The sequence below is a fragment of the Mytilus trossulus genome, chromosome 4 (assembly GCF_036588685.1).
Source record: "Mytilus trossulus isolate FHL-02 chromosome 4, PNRI_Mtr1.1.1.hap1, whole genome shotgun sequence".
NCBI classification, from domain to species: Eukaryota; Metazoa; Mollusca; class Bivalvia; order Mytilida; family Mytilidae; genus Mytilus; species Mytilus trossulus.
The window spans coordinates 35,092,069-35,117,984 of NC_086376.1; the positions used below are offsets into that span (position 1 = coordinate 35,092,069).

Genomic DNA, 25,916 nt, shown 5'->3' on the forward strand with positions numbered 1-25,916 from the left:
ATAAATATCACCATTTCCTAGAAATATTGTCAACAGTTTTAACATAAGATAGCTATAATTGAATAACATTATTTACAGATAAAAAACATGTACAAATATTTATTGATAAAATGCACAAATGATTTAGCGGTGATTACTATTCAGTCTGCACATTATTATTATCAAACAATGAAACAAGATTGGAAAACCCCAAAATTAAATGACAACATCAAAGGAAGGTATATACAAAGGAAATAATTCAAAGACGAAACAAAAGAGACGAAAATAGATCTGACTTAAACAAGTAAGCTGGGGAAATATTTGTGTCATAGAGTAAAGGGTAATGTTTTGGTTTGAGAAAATTGAAAACAACATTATTTAGCTTCTCTTCATATATAAAAGGTAGGCGTTTTGTTTTTGATTTAAATACATCATACAACTAACACCAACCAAAATATAAATCATAGAAACAATGCTTTGAATGCGTCACTCTTAAAAGATAAGAGGACATTTATGTTTAAAAAAATATTTCATTACTTGGTATATCAACCACAAAAAATAATTAATGAGAGTTAAATTCCTGATTTTTGACATGAGTGTTTATTTAATTCCTCTAGCGCAATGCATATTTAAACAAAAGTATAAAAAGCGGAAGACTCGACACAAATGAAAACAAACCACCACTAATAATATGAAAATAAGAAGATGTGTGTATCATTGCCAATTAGTCAACCCAACTAGTAGATACCAAATGACATATACATTAACATTTCTAATTCACCATTCAGCCATCAACAATGGATAAAACCCATGACCAAGGCATTGAAATGGCAAATGTCAAAACAAAATTCTTACTGAAACACTAACATCCGGTTTAATGTATATAACAAATATACGAGAAAAAATTATAAAATCAGCAAAATACACCTACCTGACTTGGAACAGGCACATATATGATGTGATTGCATTAAACATGCCGTACCCCTAACCTGGGACAATGGTGTAACAGTACAACGTAAGAACAAACAATACAAAAATCAGCTGAAAAGGACTTTAGATATCTGATTGATACAAATTATTTAAAACTCAACAAAAAGCAAAGACTCATAGAACATATCTCAGAGTAATATCGTGTCTAAGAATAAGATATCAACCAGTGTACATTTAATATGTAATGGATTTAGTGAACAGATGTCCTTAACAGTCAGAGAAAAAAAAATTACCTATTGAATACCAAAATAGTAAAAATCGAGAGTTTGTACAACTGTGAATGTGCACATGTGTATAAAGTATTCGTAGTAGTGTTAAATAATAACAAAATCAATATGTATACAGCAAAAAACAATACTCACATATTTCACTTCACACTATTTAATTCAGCATCATAATTTTGTCTTCTGATAGCAGAAAATGGATGTGGAAAATCGGCTAAAGGACGAGGTAAGTTTGTATCTACTTTTGTATTATCATTGATTAGATTCAGAAACAAAGAAGGCATGGAATAGGATTCTTATATATCTCCGAATAAAATTGTTTACTATGATATATATATATATATAAGCAAATTTACAGATCTAACATTGTTGGGTTGATGTTTAGACGAGTTGTATATATATATATATATATAGATTCTACCACTGTATCGAGTGTAATACGATATGTATCCACTCAAGACAGTTAAATATTTAAAATTTAGCTGTCGAAAGTGAATAAATATCGTAAAACACGAGATTGGGAGGTGGAATCTGTTTCTCGAATAAGTTCCTAACATTATGCAAGCAAACTTATTCCTTCTTTTCGAATGATCTGCAAAAAAATGTGCTCTTTCTATGTGACGTCATCAGGCATAGTCGCCTTTTTTCATGCCGTCACAATAGGAAATTCAGAGGGAAGCAAGAAGATTCGACGTCATAATCGGATTTTAACCAATGAAGTACTGAGATCAAACGAACCACACGTTGATTAAAATTGTTTTTTCAATGGATGCCGAAAGGGATAAATTGACGATGAATTACAGATATATATATATATATATATATATATATGTATAATAAAAATATCAATCAAATCAAAATATGTATATATAATGACTTCAACAATGATACAGCTTCCACCTATTCCAATGTATAACATTTGAGGCGACGGCCAGCACTTTAACAAAGTAACAGACCAACTGGATAAAAGAAAAACATTTTAACTGTTCATATAACTTTTAAAAGTATACGAACAACAGTAAGGTTTGTCTTCCCAATGTAATAGATGCCTTTAGTCATATCTGAAACTTTTTTAATTATTTCTTTGTATAATTTAGACAAAACGTCGTCTAGCGTTATAAACCTTGTATTGGCAACTAGTTTGACAATTTACAATAATGGCCGGTAGAAAAAAGGTAACTGTCCAAAAATTGTCAACACGAGAAGGTTATATCATTGAGGGCGCAGCCCGAAGTGAAATAACTTTTAAGTGTTGAAAATTTTGGATATTCATCGCTTCTAAGCAACACAATTGTATAAATCTACAGAAATAACAGTGGAAGGGCATTTTGACATGTTTGAATCATTGAAAACACACTAACCTTATAGGTTAGTTACACACACAAGTTGACGACAATGACGTTGTAAAATACATTTATGTCACAGGTACAGTTGTGGAAGTTCTTGTAAGTACAACAAAGGTAGAATATTTTTGTAAATAGTTATCATAGAATATTTTTGAAAACTATTGATGGCCTTAAAAAGGACCGTTAATAAGAGTAATACCATTAGCAATAAATGCATGTCAAATATCTTATTACGCCATTTTGTGTATTTACATCTGTGACGTCATTTTCATTGGAGATAATTTGTGTACATATCAAGGAACTCAAAAGGTTATTCGCCGGTGAATTATAGGGGTATTTGATTGTGGTGTAAACTTTTAGGGTTATTCGTCCTTGTTTGCAATTGAATGACAATCAAACGAATTGTTACATGTCACGTGATAACATATTGACCAATAGATTTGTTTGTTATAAATGTAAGGTATAATAACAGAAATTGTTGAAATCTATGCTGTGAAAGAGTCTGTAATTTATGTTATTTCAATTTTTGTTTCTTTTTAAGGTTATTACTTTGGAACAGACTCTCCAAACATTGAATAAATCTCAAACAGAAATATTGTATCGTATCTCATCGAATCGGTGACTATCTTATATTTACAATTTTTTGGACAAATATGTTCGTTGAGATACAATATCTATTGCAATATATTTTTGCAATTCAGTTCAGCATCATGAGAAGTATATTTCCACCATTTTAAATGTATTCAATTTCATCATTGTTTCATATTACCCTCATTTTAAATGGAAACAAACCTTTTCGCTTCCCTTCTGAAATAGATAAAACCTCTTTCAATAAATTTAGATTCAAACATTTACAAAAAATTTCAAACGATGGTACTTAAAAAATAGATTCGATATATAACGTTTTAAGTTTATTGTAATGTCTCACTTGCTTAAAAACAATTCTGAAAGAAACAGAAACTGCAAGTTATTCTTTAAATATTTAACCTATAACTTTCTGAAAAAGTGTTATTGTGTATTTTATTTCTAAATAATGTTTTAGTGAGGTTTGGTCGTCAAATTCAGCTGCTGCTACGAAAAAACTTAAACGTAAGTACATTGATAAATAAAAGATTGAATAACACTTTTTTTCATGCAGACTTTTCTCCAATGGCAGCTATTCTAACGGTTAATGTAATTGTTTTTTCATGATTATTGATCATTTTGATTTTTAACTGTTATCTGAGTCTTCAGTGTAGTAAAATTGAACAAAAAAATAGAATCGATCGTTTAACCTGAAATTTTGAAAGATATAACTTACAACTTGTCCGTAAGTTTTATAAATATTACATGAGTTTTATGTTTTAGAGCTTGAAAAACGTGTTCAAAATGTAGAAACTCAATTTCTTGAAGATACGAGCATGTTAGACAGAGTAACGAATCAGATTACTAATTTGTTGAAGAAAAATGGTGGATTAAAAGTACTTGCGGACAATCTCCGAAGTGATGCTATTTTTGACGGAGTCGTTTTTGAAAACTCTAATATCTTTTCAAGCACGTCACAAACCAATCTTACAAGCCAACAATTAACCTCGGTTGCTCTAGAAAACACGCAATCAAGTACACGTGTTATGGATAAAATAATATCATCACCAAATGAATCCATAGTCGAAGAAGATAATGAATTTATGCCGGACGAAGAATTGTGTATTAGTAGTACATCACATGATCTGCATGATAAAGACGAACAAGAAATTATTCCAAGGGATACACTCATTGAAAAGGAAAACCAATCTGAAAAACTTGCAACTGAAAGTTCATATTATAAGGATGATGGCGAAAAGCAAATTAAACAAATTATTCCAATCAGGACAAAGATAAGGGAAAACGGGTATAAAAGTAGTTCTGTGGAATTACCACATGACAACCGTGTACGTTATCACAGTAAACATGAGTGTTTCGAAGGAACAGCTATTAATAACATTCTTAATATGGAGCTTGAGAAAGAAGAATTCATTCCGCCAAATATTAAACAAAAAGAAATGTTACTTTTCACACAAGAAAGGTTAGTATGACACATATCCATAAATTATAATATGGGTCGTCAAGTTTTAGATTAAAAAAAAAGGATTTGACAGTATCACAGTGTCTGGACCTGTACCAACTTATATTACATCAATATGTTAAATGAACAAATTTCTGATACTAGGGAATTCACATAAATCAGTTGGAGTCTATACATTTCCTTGTTATAATTGTTAGGCACCATCTAAAAACATCTACGCAGATGGAATAATAATCCAACGTACATGTAGTATTCAATTGATGATTTCCGTCTGAATTTAGAGAGAACAAAATATGATGGTCCAATTTTTATTCTACATTTGTGTTTTACGACACTTTTCATAGATAGAAAAGGAGAATGTATTTGATTCAAATTGTTAGCTGTACAGACATAAAGTCTTAATGCATTTATATTGTCTTAACTCTACTACATTACAACATTATTTAAATCTGAGTATGTGTGAGAACGGAATTACATTAAACACAAGGATGTGTCCCCAGTACACGGATGCCCAATCCGCACTATCATATTCTATGTTCAGTGGCATTAAACTTAGAAAGATCTTATCACAGGGAACACATGTTCTAAGTTTCAAGTTGATTGGATTTCAACTTCATTAAAAACGACCTCGGCCAAACAATTAAACCAAAAAGCGGGACCGACGGACGAACGGACGGACGGACTCACAGACCAGAAAATATAATGCCTGTAAATTGGGAATACAAATTTTATAATTTTGCTAATACGCAGTGGAAATCGTAATAATGGTTATTAAATATTTTTTTAAAGTCAATCATATTGATAGTAAAATTTGCAACATCATAATGAATATATTACGACATATGATTATTTTGATTGTATTCAGGTTTATAACACCAAGACGATGGAGAAGAAGATCACAAGAGGAAGATAATGATGTTTGTAGTATGTTTAATGCACAGAGTAGGACCTATCTTATGTACACAAAACGTCAAATTTTGATATGTATAATACATAGAGTAAAGAATGACGAAAAAGTGAAATTGATGATCATAATGTTAATTATTTTTTTCTTTAAATCTCTAATTATATTGATACACAAGTATGATTGTTTGTCCTTAAAATCCAAAAAGGATATTTTACAACGATTAAAATAAAATGGATATAATTTCATAGTGATCTTTAAATTTTGATGAATTGTTTACATGTTAATCTGGAAGTAATGACTCTCCATTAAAAAAATCTGCTTTCTGGATCGTTTTAGCGCTAGGGACTGACTAGCTGTATAAACCGTGTCAAATTGCAACCACTCAAGAACATAGATATTGATAAAATAGTAATAATGATAATTCTTATATTTTTAGAACTCCTTGATGTTGATCAACCGAAGACAATAAGAGAATGGCTACAGTATACCAATCAGATGAGAGCTCATGGTAAGAATCTACATTTTATGCTTCATTTATTGCTTATCCATTTCTAGGCATAGGAAGATGTGGTATGATACAACTCTCCATCCTAGTCATGATATGTAAACGTATACCATTATATCCAAAACTACTTTATGGAATCATATGGTTATCTACTCATCAATATTTGAATGCAAATCGGAAGAAAAATCACAAGGAAGATTAGTATTGACTTGAAACATAATTGTTTGTAATCGGTCATCCTTATACCAGGATTGTAATTTAGTACGCTTGACAGTTGTATCGTTTGTAATAGACTCGCCGTAGGTAATCAAATAAAAAAATGTTTGAAAAGGCCAAAGTTTAAGTCTAATATATAGATATAGGAAGATGTGGTATTAAAGGGAATGAGACAACTATCCATCCAAAAAACAATTTATTTGTAAACCATTATAGGTCAAGGTACGGCCTACATCATAGAGATTTGGCTCACAACTATAAAGGGCCCAAATTACTTGTGTATAACCATTCAAACGGGAAAACCAACGGTCTAATCTTAGACTTGATTTAATAACTTGTATCAATACTATTGTTTTCAGCTACAGCAAGAGTGATATCAGGAGCAGTAAAACTTGGAAGATCGCAAGATGTTATTCTTGTGTTAGATACTTCAAAACGTATGACAGGATACTTCCAAAGATTGAAATCAGCCGCATTACAGTACGTGTATGGTATGTGTAAGAAAAGCTTTTTTTATGTATCAGCAGGCACAATTCTTAGTTATTGCGTTCATGTTTGTGAACGTTCCTTGAAGTATTTTGTATTGTTGCACAAGTATACGTAGATGTTTGTGAACGAAGTGAAATTAGAATAAAGGATGTAAACGAAACTAAAAAAAGTTTATATAGGAGTTTAGGTATGCAATTGCAAAGTACCTAAATAAAATATTTAATATTTTTTCACTGATATATAAATGAAAAAAAGAAGATATGGTATGATTTCCCATGTCACAATTATCAACAAGAGACCAAATCCCACAAAAATTAACAACTATATCATGTCACTGCATGGAATTCAACAATGAGAAGAGCCAATACGGCATAGTGAGTTATTAGAGGCGCCGTATGAAAAATGTAAAACAATTCAAACGAGAAATTTAACGGCTTCTTTTACAATGTATGTACAAAAATAGTTGATGAAACAAAATAGGTAACACACCAACAAACAAAATCCTATAAAATTACAGACACCTTGACCGGGGACAGGCACAAAATCGGACTGGTTAAACAAGTAAGCGGGATCCCAATATCCCCTAAACTGGTACAATGGTTGAACAGTACATCATATGAACAAACTATAAAAATCAGTCGAAAAAGGCAAAAAACATTATCTATATATTGATACAAATAGAAATACATCTAACAAAAACACGGTGGCTGGGTACTTTCTACATCCAAACTACAAAGGGATATTAATTACATATCTGAGAGTATTATCATTAACTGACAGCGAGTAAAAAGTCAATAACAACTAAAACATACCATGCATTTAATTCGAGCACACCTTTTATAGGCATCAAGCAACAAAGTGAATGTACAGAAATGGATAATGGAATTGGTCTTGCAACTTTTGGACAACACACAAGACTTATGCAAGAGGCAACTAATGATTATGACTTGATTATAGAATTGATAGGTAAGGTGATAAAATGAGCAGGTTGGTTAAAGGCATACGCTACATTTTGAACCCGTATTTACAGTTTGATCAACATTTCCATATAGGCTATTTTTTACTTGATTAAACCAAATATGTAATAAATAATATACCTTCGTGTGCTACTTTGTGAGTAAAATGAGGTCGAAATTTTGTATATTTGCTCAAAATTCTGATTTATGGCCGTATTTTTGCTATCAAAAGAAAGCCATAACTTTTTTGTTTTGAAAGATAAACAACACAAATTGTTTTTTGTTAAATAATTTTTAATTTCTGTATTTTATAAGTATCATAAAAATTTGGACAGTTTTTTTCTCAGAAATAACTCATATTTATCAAATGGTCATGAATTGAGAAAAAAACGTAATTTTTTGCTGTATGCTGTATCAAATTCCTAAACATAAACCTCTATACAATTTTTCTTCTGCTTTTGATTTGAGAGGTACGATTTAAAAAAACTGCTCCACGGAAATTGATTGTTATCAATAGGGAAGCTGAAATCATCTTATATATTTTCAACTGACCCTGATTGTCATAACTAGTTGTAATGCGATAAATGGGGCAGATGTAACTGTTAAACCTTTATTTCAAGTTCGATGAAATAGTTGTGTTAAAACGACTCATAATATTTACACTTTTTATTTGTTAACAAAGATATCAGTGTATTTGAAACAGTAGAAGTAATGTTTGTCAATATCTTTTTTTCAATATAATTTCATTGCTTATTTATTGCTAGGAAAACTAACACCAGATGGAGATGGTCCTGTCATTGGAGGACTTCTTATGGGTTTAGCTGGTGTAGTATCATGTATGTACTCAAACTAAATAGATATGTAACACTCCTAAACCAGCCAAGCCCCCCAAACGTGTCCGTTTCCAAAAACGTGTTGTTTCAGCCAAACATGTCTTTAAAATTTCAAATCGTCCATAGGTGTTTATTTTTACATACACTCAACGTGTCTGATTATTGTTATTCGCAAAACGTATCCACTTTAAGACGTTTGAAAGTCCAACTTTTAGCACTATTTTGTCTTGAGTTACGTGCATATAAAGTTTATGGCCGTTTAATATTCTAGTCAACACGACTGAAGATGTCGGGATTCGGATGCATCCAAAACTTTTAAAGCGAATTAAAAGATATAGACGCAACAGTATGTTAGTCAATTACTAGAAATTAAAAAAAGGAACAGTATTGACAAAAGAAAATCAGAAATCATATTAAAAAAAAAATCTTTATTGTTGATGAAAGGACAGCAACTTCTGTTATGAATAAAAAATGAAGTAAGAAAATATTAGATCCAATCTAATAATACAATCAGTGACTGAAAATGCACCACCAGTTGTATCAGTCTTTTGTTGGGAAAGACAATAATATAAATCATTGCAGTGTTGTAAAACAAAAGAGAATTAAAAGAAAAAAAAACTTTGCCTTAGAAATTATCAACCTCAGCTTAATCACAAATATATAGAAGAGGGATGAAATATACCAAAGGGACAGTCAAACTCATAAATCTAAAACAAACTGACAACGCCAAGGCTAAAAATGAAAAAGACAAACAGATTAACAATAGTACACATGACACAACATAGAAAACTAAAGAATAAACAACACGATCCCCACCAAACACTAGAGGTGATCTCAGGTGCTCCGGAAGGGTTAGCAGATCCTGCTCCACATTTGGCACCGGTCGTGTTGCGTATGTCATTACAAATCCGGTAAATAGTCTAATTCGGTAGGTCACATTCATGAAAGGGAAGGGGATTGTAGTAACGACGTAAGGAACATATCCGATATCATTTGTGAAACGGTTATTCCAACTCGTGATGGCGTCTGCAAAATTTACGAAGGGATGATTTCAACTTAACTATTTAGAACTTTTGGTTTAATAGCTTATTTGTGAGCAGTAACCCTCTATCAAGAAAATCATGATAGGAAATGCAAGCACGGGAATATCGTATCAATTGGGAGGTATATATCCCGTATGCAGGCCTAGGTGCTGCTGGAATGTTGCTAACTTACGAACAGAAATCCAATAACTCAATATATCATTTGAATGAAAACAACACCAAAGCACTGTGGCTTTTCGCGATCGACTAATTCTACCACCAGGTATTACCTATAATATTCAATTATTGCCATTTGACTGTTTTAATACATTTCACAAGGTAGGCTTGAAATGTAAGCATGGAGAGTCTATATATCTAAATATTATTCAAACAAAACCATATATTAGTAATATAATGTTCAACTCTACGAATAATAGAATGGCTAAAGTACAATCGTTATTTGTTTAACCTCAAATATTCAACACGAGTACACATATAACCAAAGGACATATTTCTTTCTTTCGTTCACAAAAAGGTAGATTAGGCTACTCCCATGATACAGCAGTACAGGCCCATATGATTATTTTTACGAATGGATCTTCAGTTCAAGATATGCCTCCAGAAGATGATGAAGACAATACGATTTCCTTCCGATCTTTACGAGTACGTATAGATAAGATATTTATTTCATTAATTGTTTATGTTTTAAAGATACTTTGAACCAGCACTTATTAGCAGCCTGTTTTTGGTGGTTGAGAAATTCGGAGTGTCCTTCTAAAACTGCCGACGTTCGGTATGAAACGTAAAAATAAGAAGATATGACATGAGTCCCAATGAGACAACTCTCTATCTAAGTCACAATGTATAAAAAATTCACAATCATAAGTCGAAGTATGTCCTTCAACACGGAGCCTTGGCTCACAACAAAAACAATATAAAGGGCTAAAAAATGTATAATAAAAATAATTTGGAAAGGAAAACCAACATCCTTATCTAGAAAAAAAAATGAAAACATATGATTTATTTCCCTTTTGTTTAGCTATACATAGTTGATGTTTAAATATTATTCAGTTAGCATATGTGTACTAAAGTAGGTCCATATATTTTTATCACAATTGAGCATGATATCTTTTGAGCAGAAATACCATTTTCTTTAATACTTTCAAATGATAAGTTCCTTTTTTTTTAAAGTATGAGGATTTGCACTCAAGTCTATTTCAAATCAATTGTGAATATTTTAACATAATTTATACAAATGTTTGCCTCTTGCATATGGAAAATATACAGTTTTTCGTGTGAACAAAATAAAAGATAAATCAGATGAAGAGTATTAGGTTACGTGATTGTGGTCTGTTCGAAAGAGGTAACCAGCGAGTAACCACTTGGAAATGTTAAAGTCGGTTTTTACATTCGGGGTAACATATCAGGATAATCGTGTACAAATATGTATATAAATATACAAAAGGTTTGGCTGTCATCATATTTCCCCTCCGGTTTATATGTTCCGTTCATCTTATATTGACTCTTAAAATTCAAGAGTCTATCTAAAAATGAGGGTAAATTATATGGTCTTTCAAATACCGTTTCGATCCCTAACATCACTGAAGAGACATTTATTGTCGAAATCCTGATCTGGTGTACTAAAAAATATTGACATTTTATGTTTGTGGCATAACATATTGGCCACAAGTTTACTGTTTTCTGTTAAGTATTAAACTTATATTAAGATCCATTTTGTTACATCTTGTGATCAATTTTATTTAGCAATCGCCAATGGCAGTCAGCAGGGTTAAAGAACATCAGTGAAATGCGTTTTGTTTAAATATACTTTTTCACTTTTTTGGTCTTTTGGAAAATGTTGTTTGTGCTGTATTTAGACCCTTCTACAACGAATTTTGTTACATCCACACGTATAAAAATTGCGATCCCTTATAATTACATCACTGAAGAGACATATATTGTCGAAATCTAGATCTGGTGTACAAAAAAAATATTGACACCTTGTGTTTGCGGCATAACATCTTGGCCACAAGTTTATCGTTTTCTGTTTGGTATTAAATTTATATTAAGATCCATTTTGTTACATCTCGTGATCAATTTTATTTGGCAATCGCCAATGGCAGTCAACAGGGTTTAAGAACATCAGTTGTTCGACTGTTAGTCAAATGCGTTTTGTTTAAATATACTTTTTCCCTGTATTGGTCTTATGGAAAATGTTGTTTGTGCTATATTTAGACCCTTCTTCAACACATTTTTTTTTACATGCACACGTAAGAAAATTGCGATTTTTATCCAACGCAATCATAGGTTTGAACGTAGTTTTCAATTTACACCTGTTTATATATATAAATGTATATACATAAAAAATGTTTCATTTCAAACGGTGTACAGAATTATATATTAAAAATTAAATACACAAAAAGAGTTTGGATGAAAGCGCTAGACAATGCTGTTTTTAAAACTCTGTTTGTTTATTTAATTTTTAATAAATGTATATGTATATATATAGAGTCTATACAAAGAAAATTACGGCAACGAACCCGTCAAATCTATCAGTCCCAATAAAAAGAAAGGTTGATAAATCAACGGGAAACAAAAAACAACACACGCCGACAATCTTTTCCTCGGAGAAGATCAAGGTCCAGGTCAGTTATAAATAAGAAGACTTATGCTTCAGTGGTTAAAAACGAAAGAAAACCATCAAATGATAGAGCAGAGCAAAGTACTTATAACTGTCCTGACGATTTGCCGCAAAGACCACGTAGACAAAGGCAAAATAGAAACATTTCGAATGAAGGACACGGGAATGCTAATACTTATCAGCGTTATAGAGATAGAACACCTAATCCTGGAAAAAACAATCATGTTTTAGGGGAAGATCAGATGTGGAAAAAGCGAAGGAAAAAAGTAAACTTTCAAACTTCTCAAAATCAAAACAGAAGGTAATTAATCTGTCGAGGAGAGATTTATCTGACCAGGAAATAAAACTTTTGGAACATGGTTTAAAATTGACCCCAACACCAATATCTGACAATGTGGATCTTATAACAGATACCGACGAATTCTGCAGAAAACTCAGACTTCGTGAATTCTTTGGAAACACTAATCATGAAGATGGACCCCTGGTACGGAGCAAAAAGGGTACTTATCGTCAACCGAATAGGGACAAACATTTAGAAGAATATTGTTTAAAACAAACCGCCAACACAGATATTGTCGATTCACACGTAAAATCAAATCTGCCGAAGTTTCAACAGAAGACTATAAAGAAATTTCAAAATGATGAATCAATTATAATTAAAGAGGCGGATAAAGGCGGGGAAATAGTGATTATGGACAAAGATCACTACAAAGACAGGGTTCTTATTTAATATGAAGACGGGATATTCTACTAAAAACTGAATGGAAATAGAGGCAAAAGCACAATGTCGAAAATAAGAAAACTTAAAAAGATATATTCTAACATACTTACCGATAAGGAAAAAGATTGTCTTAAAAATGTTGAGGTTAAAACCAGCAATAATTACGTCCTTCCGAAAATCCACAAATCCAAGGAAATTCAAGACCATGTAGAAAACTGTGATTCTATGTATATTAAAATCAACAGGCCTACTGATCTAAAAATAAGACCGAACATTCCTCACGTAGTACCCAAAGGCTAAGCAACCTCCTTGATATCCTGCTTAAACCACTTTGTATAAAAGTGCCGAGTTTTGTCAGAGATGACATGGATTTTCTCAACTATATTCCAGACCGGGTACCTCTTGATACAATACTAGTGAGCTTTGATGTAATAAGCCTTTACACAAACATTCCTCACGAATTAGGATTAAAAGCTGTACAATACTGGTTAGAAAATTATCTAGATGAAATTACGGAACATTTTTCTAATGACTTCATCATCAAAGGATTAAAACTACTTTCAGTTTGACCACACTTGTAACCTTCAAATCAAACTTAAGGGAACCGCGATGGGTACAAAGGTGACACCAACATATGCCACTCTGGTTATGGGTTACATAGAAAAACAACTATACGAAAAGATACCTTCCGAATTCGATGAAAACTTCAGGCTTTACATTCAAGAAAATTGGAAGCGATGTCTTGATGATTGTTTTATTTTCTGGACAAGAAGTGAAGTTGAACTAGATGAATTTCATTCAATGCTGAATGCCTTAAATTAATCGATACAGTTCACTTCACGATTCCAGCTCTTCAAAACTCCTGTTCCTAGACATCAATATTATCAAGGAAGGTGAACAAATAATAACTGACTTATACTGTAAACCCACTGATACCCATCATTATTTGGATTTAAGGTCATGTCACCCGTCACATACCAAACGAAATATTCCTTCGGACTACAGGAATTGAAAAAAATATCTAAAAAGACAAAACTACCCAATCAGTTTAATTGAAAATGGAATTAAAAACGCATTGAACATTCCCGTCGCTGAACTAAGAAAAACAGTATCAAGGGATGACAAAAAAGATAAACAACAATCAATTCCGTTTGTTATAACTCATAATCCACGTAATCACAAGATCTTAAATTCTGCTAAAGGGCTTTTACCTATTCTACATAAATCAAAGAAAATGAAACATCTTGTCGACAAATCACAGCTTATTGGGAGCCGTCGACATGCACAAATCTGAAGAAACTTCTCACACGAGCAAACTTCAGTACACAGAAGGTAGCAGAAATACAAAAATGCGGGGATCCCAGATGTGGAACGTGCGAAATGCTAGAAGTGGGACAAAGTAAAACTCTGAAATCCGGCACAGTAATCAAACCGTATAAAACAATGAACTGCAAATCGGAAAATGTCATGTATTGTGCAACCTGTCCCACTTGTAATGTAAACTATATAGGTCAAACAAATAGACTAATTGATAGAGTGTGAGTTCATAATGAGCAGATAAAGGACCCGTCAATTCGTAATTATCCCTGTTCTGAATACTTTGAAAATGCCTGTACAGAAAAGTCAGGAATATGACAGTTCTTGTCCATTCGTTTTTGATGCGTTTTTTTTTTTGATTTTGCCATGTGATTATGGACTTTCGAAATTGATTTTCCTCTGAGTTCGGTATTTTTGTGATTTTACTTTTGACCGATGTGGAAAGGGAAAATTTAAAATATATCCCTTTTTAGCTCACCTGGCCCGAAGGGCCAAGTGAGCTTTTCTCATCACTTGGCGTCCGGCGTCCGGCGTCGTCCGTCGTCCGGCGTCGTCCGTCGTCCGGCGTCCGGCGTCGTCCGTCGTCCGGCGTCGTTAACTTTTACAAAAATCTTCTCCTCTGAAACTGCTGGGCCAAATTAAACCAAATTTGGCCACAATCATCATTTGGGTATCTAGTTTAAATATTGTGTCCGGTGACCCGCCCAACCAACCAAGATGTCCGCCATGGCTAAAAATAGTACATAGGGGTAAAATGCAGTTTTTGGCTTATAACTCAAAAACCAAAGCATTTAGAGCAAATCTGACGGGGTAAAATTGTTAATCAGGTCAAGATCTATCTGCCCTGAAATTTTCAGATGAATCGGACAACCCATTGTTGGGTTGCTGCCCCTGAATGAGTAATTTTAAGGAAATTTTGCTGTTTTTTGGTTATTATCTTGAATATTATTATAGATAGAGATAAACTGTAAACAGCAATAATGTTCAGCAAAGTAAGATTTACAAATAAGTCAACATGACCGAAATGGTCAGTTGACCCGTTTAGGAGTTATTGCCCTTTATAGTCAATTTTTTACCATTTTTCGTAAATCTTAGTTATGTTTTACAAAAATCTTCTCCTCTGAAACTGCTGAGCCAAATTCAACCAAACTTTACCACAAACATTATTGGGGTATTTAGTTTAAAAAGTGTGTCCGGTGACCCGCCCAACCAACCAAGATGGCCGCCATTGCTAAAAATAGAACATATGGGTAAAATGAAGTTTTGGCTTATAACTCAAAAACCAAAGCATTTAGAGCTAATCTGACAGGTGTTAAATTGTTTATCAGGTAAAGATCTATCTGCTCTGAAATTTTCAGATGGATCCGACAACCCATTGTTGGGTTGCTGCCCCTCAATTGGTAATTTTAAGGAAATTTTACTGTTTTTGGTTATTATCTTGAATATTATTATAGATAGAGATAAACTGTAAACAGCAATAATGTTCAGCAAAGTAAGTTTTACAAATAAGTCAACATGACCGAAATGGTCAGTTGACCCGTTTAGAAGTTATTGCCCTTTATAGTCAATTTTTAACCATTTTTCGTAAATCTTAGTTATGTTTTACAAAAATCTTCTCCTCTGAAACTGCTGAGCCAAATTAAACCAAACTTGGCCACAATCATTATTGGGGTATTTAGTTTAAAAATTGTGTCCAGTGACCCGCCCAACCAACCAAGATGGCCGCCATGGCTAAAAATAGAACATATGGGTAAAATGAAGTTTTGGCTTATAACTCAAAAACCAAAGCATTTAGAGCTAATCTGAAATGGTGTTAAATTGTTCATCAGTTAAAGATCTATCTGCCATGAAATTTTCAGATGAATCGGACAACCCATTGTTGGGTTGCTGCCCCTGAATTAGTAATTTTAAGGAAATTTTGCTGTTTTTGGTTATTATCTTGAATATTATTATCGATAGAGATAAACTGTAAACAGCAATAATGTTCAGAAAAGTAAGATTTACAAATAAGTCAACATGACCGAAATGGTCAGTTGACCCATTTAGGAGTTATTGCCCTTTATAGTCAATTTTTAACCATTTTTCGTAAATCTTAGTAATGTTTTACAAAAATCTTCTCCTCTGAAACTACTGGGCCAAGTTAATTATAGATAGAAATAATTGTAAACAGCTAGAATGTTCAGTAATTTAAGATGTACAAACACATCACCATCACCAAAACACAATTTTGTCATGAATCAATCTGCGTCCTTTGTTTAATTTTCACATAGACCAAGGTGAGCGACACAGGCTCTTTAGAGCCTCTAGTTTAAGAAGTGGACCGAAGATAAAATTCCACGTGAAGCCAAGGAACAATATTTTATTGAACTTTATAAGCCGACATTAAACTTGAAGTGAAATTCGGTCCGTTAATAAAATTCCGTAAGATATATTCTACTACCGCATGACGTTACTATAACGTAACGTCACAAGTCGTTACTATTAACGATAACAATTCTGTCTGATGAACCGCAGGAGATGCGGTGGAAGCGCTAACAGAAGCAATGTTCGATTTATGATGTGATTTTTTGTGTTTTTACTTTTAAACTATATTTTCTGTTCCAAGGACTTTTTATTTATCAATATATATATATATATCTAAATTGAAAGCTACGTTCAATCCTATGATTGCGTTGGATAAAAACCGCAATTTTTATTCGTGTGCATGTCAAACAAATTTCGTTGTAGAAGGATCTAAAAACAGCACAAACAACATTTTCCAAAAGACCAAAAACGTGAAAAAGTATATTTAAACAAAACGCATTTGACTAACAGATCGAACAACTGATGTTCTTTAATCCTGCTGACTGCCATTGACGATTGCCAAATAAAATTGATCACAAGATGTAACAAAATGGATCTGAATATAAATTTAATACGTCACAGAAAAAAAAATTGTTAACTAGTGGCTACGATGTTGTGCCACAAACATTCGGTGTCAATATTTCTTTAGTACACCAGATCTAGATTTCGACAATATATGTCTCTTCAGTGATGTTAGGGATCGAAACGGTATTTGGAAGGCCATATAATTTACTCTCAATTTAAGATTGACTTATATATATATATGAATAAAAATTGTGGTTTTTATCCAACGTAAGTATAGGTTCGAACGTAGTTTTCAATATTCACGTATATCTAACTCTTCAAACTAGAGATTACTATTTTGACTTAATGTTCGCATTTTGAATATAATCATGAAAAGTATATATTAGATATCTAATTTTTGACTGCCAAAAGATTATATAAAAAAATCAAAAAAGTCAACTTGACTGATCAGCTCTTTATAAGAATTATTGCCCTTTATGTCTTTTACATTATTTGGCTGCTATTTTGAGAACTTTGATATAAAGACAGAAACTGTTCAATTGTATGATGAGCAGTATAACACATGGATAGGATTCATAATTTATTCAACAAACCGAAATTATAAATTGACTAATTGTTAAGAGTAATTGCTCTTGTCTTCTAAATTGTACTCTTCTTTACCCAAGTATCTTAAAGAATCATCGACAGCAAAACTAATAAGCCGCAAAAGATATCAGCAAACCAAAATATATGAATAAGTGAACATTATTGATAGTTGCGTCGACTTCTTTTATGAGATTTTAAAAAAAAAATTGACATTTAGCCTAACGAAGTTAAGAGAGAAAACATTTATATCATAAAGATAATCACGAACTGATTTTCAACATAAGATACAAAAAATCAAGATCATTAGATTGTTAGTTTACTCAACTCAAGGAATAATTTTCTTTATATGAAATATTTTCTTTCCTTTTCTGGCTATAACCTTGATAAAGAAACAAGAATGGGAGAGGCTGTAATCAGCAAGCAATATAAAAAACAAAAAACTAATAAAATTTTCATGACTTTACAATTCTAATGGAACTGTTTCAAACCTGATCACATTCTTTGTTAATGTGTGACAGTAGACTTTACCGTCGGTTATATTTAAAGGAAAAATATACAAGTTCTGGTAGTCTTTAACCCAGTTATTTTTTTCATTGTTTGATTTTACACATTATTTTAGGTAAAACCGGACATCAATGGTCTTATGGATATAATAGCTTCCACATCTACAAAGATATTCTATGTACCTGTCGGGGGAAACCAGCATAACATCGTTAGTATAATATTCACTCTTGTTACCTATTTGAAATAAAATGGTTTATCGGTAATTCGTATATTTTCCCTGTGATCGTACTCACTAATATTTTCGAGTATCAACGTACTGGCTGTATCACTGCAAATATTACAATACATTGCATGACGTCATAACATTATGTGACGCCAAAATTACCGATAAACAGATTAATAGGTAGTTTCGTTTTTGATTCTGACAATATCATTTGGAATATCTTAACTCGCCTTAGGTAACGGGATCGTCTAGATATTCCACATGATATAGTCAGTATCAAAAACGAAACTACCTATTATTCTATATGTATACGTCTATCAGACCCCAAAAAACAGTATGATCCTTTGTGTTTTAGAATATACAGATCATGAGATCAACTTGTTTGATTTTTGTTAAATCTTTCATTATGTTTTCAGATTCTGGAACAGGCTATGAGAAAAACAAACGGAAAAATTATACAGGATAATGAAATTGGTAGATTGACTGTGATGAGCCAAGTTATGGTTAGTTTATAAATTAAGATAGTTTTCCATCATAATGTCAGTCTTGTAAGAGTTCCTCAACATATCTACGAGGACGAAGATGATATGCATAATATCAAATATTTTAGTAAATTCTAGTATTTATTATTTACAACTTGAATCGTTATTAGCTGTCGAACTCATGTTCACTCACAAGCATGTGCAATTGTGTTTTGTCCATTTTTCTAAATCTGCTTGATTTGTTTTCATGAACGCATGGGCCACAATATGAAAAGACTCAAGTACATGTAAAAGAAAATTATGTTTGTTTCACTGAATTAGTCAATGAAATTATTCTTCTACAGGCTTGACTTGTTTCTCTTTTTAACGTTATCACTCTTTTCCTTTTTAACTGAATGCGCTTAGCGGATGTGTACACGTCATGAAGCTACGTTTCAAAATAGGTCGCAAGATAACGGATTCAAATACAGTTTTTAAAACAATAGGGATTTTCCCAGTTATTATGCACTACAGATTATGACATTATTGATTCAACCCAACTGTTAATAGTTAACTGTTATTTTTTTAATATTTTTGAAATTTTGTTTATGGGAAAAAAAACATGTTTAAATTTCTGTTCAAAAAGTAGGCAATTACCACTAAATATCTGTGTCATAGATTTACTCGAAATGGTTTTTATATATAGGTCACATGACTAATTAAAAGGAAACAATATGATATTAAATCGAAACTGTCTATATGAATTATTTCGAGTATTGCTATGACAAAGATATTTAAAAGGGGTCATCAGTTACTTTTTAAACTGACCGACTTTATAAAAGCAACACACATTTTGCTGCTTGTTTTTAACCAAATCATAATTGATTCTTAAAAAACTACTATTCATGCTTTTCATATGTATTTCTGTTTAGAAATGTTCAACAGTTGACTAATGAGGTTATTGAACATTTCGGGTTGATTTTTGTAATGATCAATTGCTATTTTAAGTGATATTACGCTTTTGGATTTTCCTTAGCATGGAACGAGAAAGACAGTTCCTTTTTATTTAACATATAAAATGCTGAAAACGATTTGTTTTTTTATATAACCATGTATGTACAATCAAGTATTACAGTATTCATAATGAGAGTAAAGCTTAAAGCTGACAATTTCATCTTCTAATCTTTGGAATAGAATCAGAGGAGGAGGTCCAGTAAGACCTCTTTTTGGCCCTTAAATATAGCAGTTTTACAAAATTGTTAAAATGTTAACTTTGAGTTATTCATTGGACAGTAGAATGCTTCTGCTTCATAAATCTGGGCTGATTTTGACAATACAATGCACATATATTGGGTACTAGAGACGTTAAGTCATGCTAAATTCTAGCATTTTAGTTAATTTTTAGACGGTTTTCGTGTAAAACGAAAGTGGCCGCAATCGCGTTCATTCATAATATTGAAATGTAATTTGTATTGTATTACAATACATAACATAAATAAAGTTTGAGGATGGACACGGATGCGGCCACTTCCATTTTTGACAAAAACCATCTGAAAAAGACATTTTTCGGCATATTTGCTTGATTTTTCATATTTCAGCTTGAATCAGTGCTTTTTTATGACTAAATCAGATAAAATCTTGCACACAAACTAATTGATTCAAACAAAATAAACACGTAAGTGATAAAAAAGTGGTCAAAATCTTTCGTCAGATAAACATGAAATTTGAGGCCAAAATCGGTCCTTACCGGACCTACTCATTTGACAAAAGGAATATATTACGGAAAATATATAAGTGTTTTTTATCTTGTTAAAAAAAGAGATAACGCCGTTGTCAAAAAGGAATTGTGACATTCGAAAGGTACCATTAAACTTACGAAAGTAACACTGTGGATATCTTTATTTTGTGTTAGTTACCATATTTGTGGATTTTGTGTGTACAGTAGAAAAACGAATTAAAATGTTCAATTACAAGTTTTTTCTAAAGAAATGTATGCAGACTTTGCTTAAACAACGAAATACTATATGTTAACAAAAATGTAAGTGTTTGTCAATCCACAAATATTTGTACCCACGAAAATAAAACCACATTAACACTCTGTTCAACATTATACGAGAAGTATTCCCTCTTGCGAAAAAATATAACAGGCTAAAATAAAATCCTACTTAGCGCGATAATATTCATTAAACATATATAAACTAATTTCGTTTCAAATTTCATAAGCATAAAATTCACCATTACCTCGCCAAAACGTGAAATTACTTTGCATGAGCAGGTTAGGCTGATATAAAAAAAAAAAAAAAGATAATTACGTTCAGAATTGTGATTCCTGAATGCTCAATTTTGCACTTTAGTTGGTCCATTTTACACTTATTTTGTTCTAGCGTCCCTGGTTACGCTTTTGTAGATGAAAAGTGCGTCTGTCGGACACAATTTTAATCCTGGTATCTCCAATGATTTTATTTGATAAGTTGTATGTAAAATCATTTCTCCACCGACCATACAAATCATAATTTCAGTCGATTTACTAAACATGCAAAAGAGTAGAAATGATGAAATAACTATCAAACAAAGTTGTTCTTTTATTTTTGTTGTGTATATATTTAATTTGTCTCTTTATTGTTATAGCTACTGGCAATAAGCATAGCATCAGAAATTAGATACTCAAACAACAAAAGCAGAGAGGTCATCAAGACAAAAATGATGGAAAGATCAGATTATGATGATATGCATGTAAGAAAAGACACAATCTTTATGTTTGGATACACGCATCTTCATGAGAAATATTTGAATAAACCTTATGTTTGGACCAAACATTATCTAACTCTTAACGGTCACGACCTCATCTACACCAATATCGAGTTTTTTATGAATGAATTATATATCATAAATGAATAACACTGGTTGATTAGAGGTATATTTCCTTTATCAATGACGATAACAATGCTTTTTTTCTCATCATTCCCTCCACAAAAACGATGTTTACGCGCGTCTGGCGTATAAAATTATAATCCTTGTACTTTTGATAACTATTTACAGTTATGGAAATCAATTCATTTTAAGAATGGACAAATGAAACAAACAAAGTGCACGCAAAATGAACTAATTTTGATTTCATGGTTGTCCTTCATCTCAAATCAAGAAATTTTTAAAGGACTTCAGTACGTTTTCTCCAAAATGCCCATAACATCTGTTTAAGATTATAATTTTTTTAATATGTTTTGATAAATAACGATATTGAACATCAAATCATTGAAGCACATGTTTTGTAAATTTAAAAACAATTTGAAAAGACAAGTTAACAATCACCCTTCCGGAGCACCTGAGATCACCCCTAGTTTTTGGTGGGGTTCGTGTTGTTTATTCTTTAGTTTTCTATGTTGTGTCATTTGTACTATTGTTTTGCTGTTTGTCTTTTTCATTTTTAGCCATGGCGTTGTCAGTTGTTTTAGATTTATGAGTTTGACTGTCCCTTTGGTATCTTTCGGGTCTCTTTTAGTGAAATAATAATGGAAATATCTGAGTCGCAAATAGGTGAATAGAGTATGGGTTTATTTTTTGCATTCTATTCGTGTAGCATTGTTTATTTTGAAAATATTTTCAGTTTGCTATAAAAAAAAAAAAAAAGATAAAAAAAAGAAGAAAGTGTAAAAAAGGCAAGGTTCCAAATAGAAATCAAGATAAAAGAATATATAGTTATGTAATCAAAAGGCAAAAAGGCACATGGTGCAAATCATGTCATGTCGTGTTATACCGAAACATACCGAATTTACTATGTTCAAAACTATATTTGAAGGCAAATCTTGCATATTCATCAAATACCGATTCAATATTCATATGGATCATAGTGTGCACTTAAAAAAAATGAAAATCATTATAATATTTTTTTTTGTCGCGGTTATCATAGAAATGGGATCATTGATATAAATGATATTAAAGAAAAAAATATGTTCGATGTATCCATAAAGACAATTCAGCATCTAAAGTTATAAACACAATATATTTTTCAGGATGACTGTCTAGATATGGTTCACGACTTTATCAACCCCTTGAGGTTTGAAAACATGCGAGGGAATTATGTGGAATTAAGGTGTAATGCACTTCAGCTAGGAGATAGAGTAAGACGTGGCCCTGATTGGACTTATGATGATCAAGATTTGGGTCTTCCAGGGACTGTTATTGGACAAGATTTTAACGGTATGTGTAATAAAAAAAAAATGGAGAAACAAAAAAAGGCAAAAGAAAATTATTCATTCGATAAAAAGAAGACAAAACAAGTGTTAAAATGAATCAAGAATAAAAGGCAAACACACATTAATTCATTTCACATTTCAAAATTAAGCAATGTAAAGTGCACAGCTATGAATTCAGGAACCCCAAGTGTACTGATACATTTTTAACCTGCTCTGTTCATCTATTGCTCATGGCAAGTTGAAATAGCGTGATATGTCGAATTTGGGTGTACATCAATCCAGGAAAATAAAGTGGTATTGAAAATCGTCATGATAATTCCATAACTGGCAGTTGATTTATGATGACATCTGTAAAAAAGGTCATTTCAACTGGCTAAAAAATGTAGTAAAAACATGAAATTAAAATCCAACAGAAAAAGTTCTTTCAGTTAGGAGCAAACCTATTTTGGTTTAAATCTACACTGAAAGACTTTGGAGATGTTCTATATTTATACAGCGCTAAAAATTTTGGTCGAAATCAGAGGGTAAAACATTGTACTTATCATTCCCCCGGCTTCGCCAATACATTTTTCTAATCATGGCATAGTTAAGCTCAAGTATTGAAATTTATCATATCGATGAATACCTCACATACCATTTTATATCTATTTGATCTGAATTAGCATAACCCTGTTACACTTCCCCATGATTTGGAATGACAGAAGAACTTTTATTTACTGAAATACTTTGCTACGTTAATCATTTAACATAATCAATAGTACCGAAACTGAAATAAAAACTGCAGATAAAAAAAACATAAATCAATTCAATCTTATCTGTTTTTTTACCTGTTTTCATAAAAGCATTTTTCAGCAATTGATTATTTGAAACTTCTTTTGCCCAAAATATAATTATTGTTTCTTTTTCTTCAAATTTTCTTATTTAGACTGGATTTGGGTAGAATGGGACCATGGAAACAGACTAACATATCGATATGATGAGCAGAAGGATAGATATCAAGTACGAAAAGTAGATGAAGCAAGAATACTCGTCGATGAGATGATAGCAGTCGGTTGTAGAGTTGTAAGAGGTAAAATTATCAATCCTAATCTATATAGGATTGCATTATACAACAAAACGTATGATCCCAATTACAGTGAGCATGACACATGTAATTTAAGATAATCGTCGTCTGGAACACAAAGCAAATCCCTTTTAGAATAAGAGATTTATGATTTCTATATTTTCTGTATTCTTTCGTCTCCCAACTTGAAATAATTTCACAGTACAAATCACATAACGACAATATTTTAAAGAGAAAGTTTTTTTTATACATGATCAAACAAATAAATTTACTTTTCTTTACATGATTAAGTAAAATTGCCTCAGCTGTTCATACGTTATTTACACATGTTCAACATATGACATTTTATAACACATAGGTCAAGATTGGAAGTATGAAGACTACGACGGAGGTAAAGGTTCCTTCGGTACTGTACTTCAAGTGAGAATTGAAGGCAAGGTTGTAGTAAGTGTTATCTGTTAGTGTATATGATGTTTACGTTCAGGGGAGACTTTTTACTAAATAAATATGTATTTTAGTATTATGAATTTATGATATGAAAACCCTCTATTCGTTTAACAATTGAAGATACATTTTTATTTTACAAATTAGAATTTGCACATATAAAACAGGCAAAAGAAATAAAATTTCAAAACAAAAACTTCCCAAATAATGTTTTGTTTAACCGTTCAAGAATATTTGAATTAAATGGAACTTGAACTGGTGATAGCTTAAAAAGTAAAATCACAGAAATACTGAACTCAGAGGAAAACCAATACGGAAAGTCCATAATCACATGGCAAAATCAAATAACAAAATGCATCAAAAACGAATAGACAAGAACTGTCATATTCCTTACTTGGTACAGGCATTTTCAAATGTAGAAAATGGTGGATTAAACCTGGTTCTATAGAGCTAACCCTCTCTCTTTAATAACAGTCTCATCAAATTCCGTTATATTTACATGATGCGTTAAATAAACAGTCACAATTAAAAAATAGTCAAAATATGTGTACATCAGTCATCATCGCATAACAATTTTAAAAGTGACAATTTAACAGAACACAAAAACATCTATCTACGAACACACAGATTGACTTGAGTGTCTGACGTCAAAAAATTTGTATACGTCACATAAATTTGTCGTTCAATGTGCATACAAACAGTTTTAAAATTTACATAGGCAATGTAAGCATACAGAGTTAAAAAATCAAAAGTATGTAAGAACAAATTACAGAAATAGACCGAGATTTAAACTAGTCCAAAAGTTAAAGGTAGAATTTATGAGAATCCAAAAATAGTTAATTCCACTACGTGATTGAATAATTTTGACGTTTGTGGTTATACGTATAAAGTAATTCATAATAGAAATATATCAAAATGACATATAATAGACCAAAATAATACTGACGTGATCTTATAAAGTCACGTAATAAGAACAAAAGAAATACAAAGAGTCGCATATACAAAACAAACCACCAAAAAATGAAAGCCAATACACACACATTGGCGAGATGTATAAGTACCGAGCCACGTCAAACGGATATCACATAAAACCATACAACAGTAAAAGTAATATTAATAATAGAACAAAGACAAATGAAAGAACAGTAAAACATGTTGTTAAGATGATAAACAACATTAGTACGCAGAATCTATACATCAAGACCATCGTGTATTATTTGAGAATTTGATACGGAATATTTATCAACAAGGTCTTGGTACCTTCCGATGAACTTTTTTAGAAAAAGGACAAACCTTTCACCTTATCATCGAGGTAACAGTGGTGGCAAAGTAGGTGAAATCGACGTTAGCAGTAACAGTGACAGATGGAAAATTTAAAGGGACAC

At 31.8% G+C, this 25,916-nt stretch overlaps 2 protein-coding genes across 2 annotated transcripts in view; one reads left to right on the top strand and one right to left on the bottom strand.

Moving 5' to 3' along the window:
- The window catches only part of LOC134715192 (COMM domain-containing protein 10-like), a 168,804-nt gene that overhangs the window by 99,636 nt on the left and 43,252 nt on the right, over positions 1-25,916 (bottom strand). The window lies entirely within an intron of this gene.
- LOC134716568 (E3 ubiquitin-protein ligase Ufd4-like) overlaps positions 18,041-25,916 on the top strand; it is a 31,967-nt gene continuing 24,091 nt past the window's right edge. The window contains exons 1-7 of the mRNA XM_063579579.1: positions 18,041-18,052; positions 18,263-18,355; positions 18,787-18,873; positions 21,460-21,564; positions 22,842-23,028; positions 23,950-24,093; positions 24,446-24,531. Coding sequence (XP_063435649.1) covers positions 18,041-18,052; positions 18,263-18,355; positions 18,787-18,873; positions 21,460-21,564; positions 22,842-23,028; positions 23,950-24,093; positions 24,446-24,531 — 714 coding nt within the window. The remainder of the gene's footprint in view (positions 18,053-18,262; positions 18,356-18,786; positions 18,874-21,459; positions 21,565-22,841; positions 23,029-23,949; positions 24,094-24,445; positions 24,532-25,916) is intronic.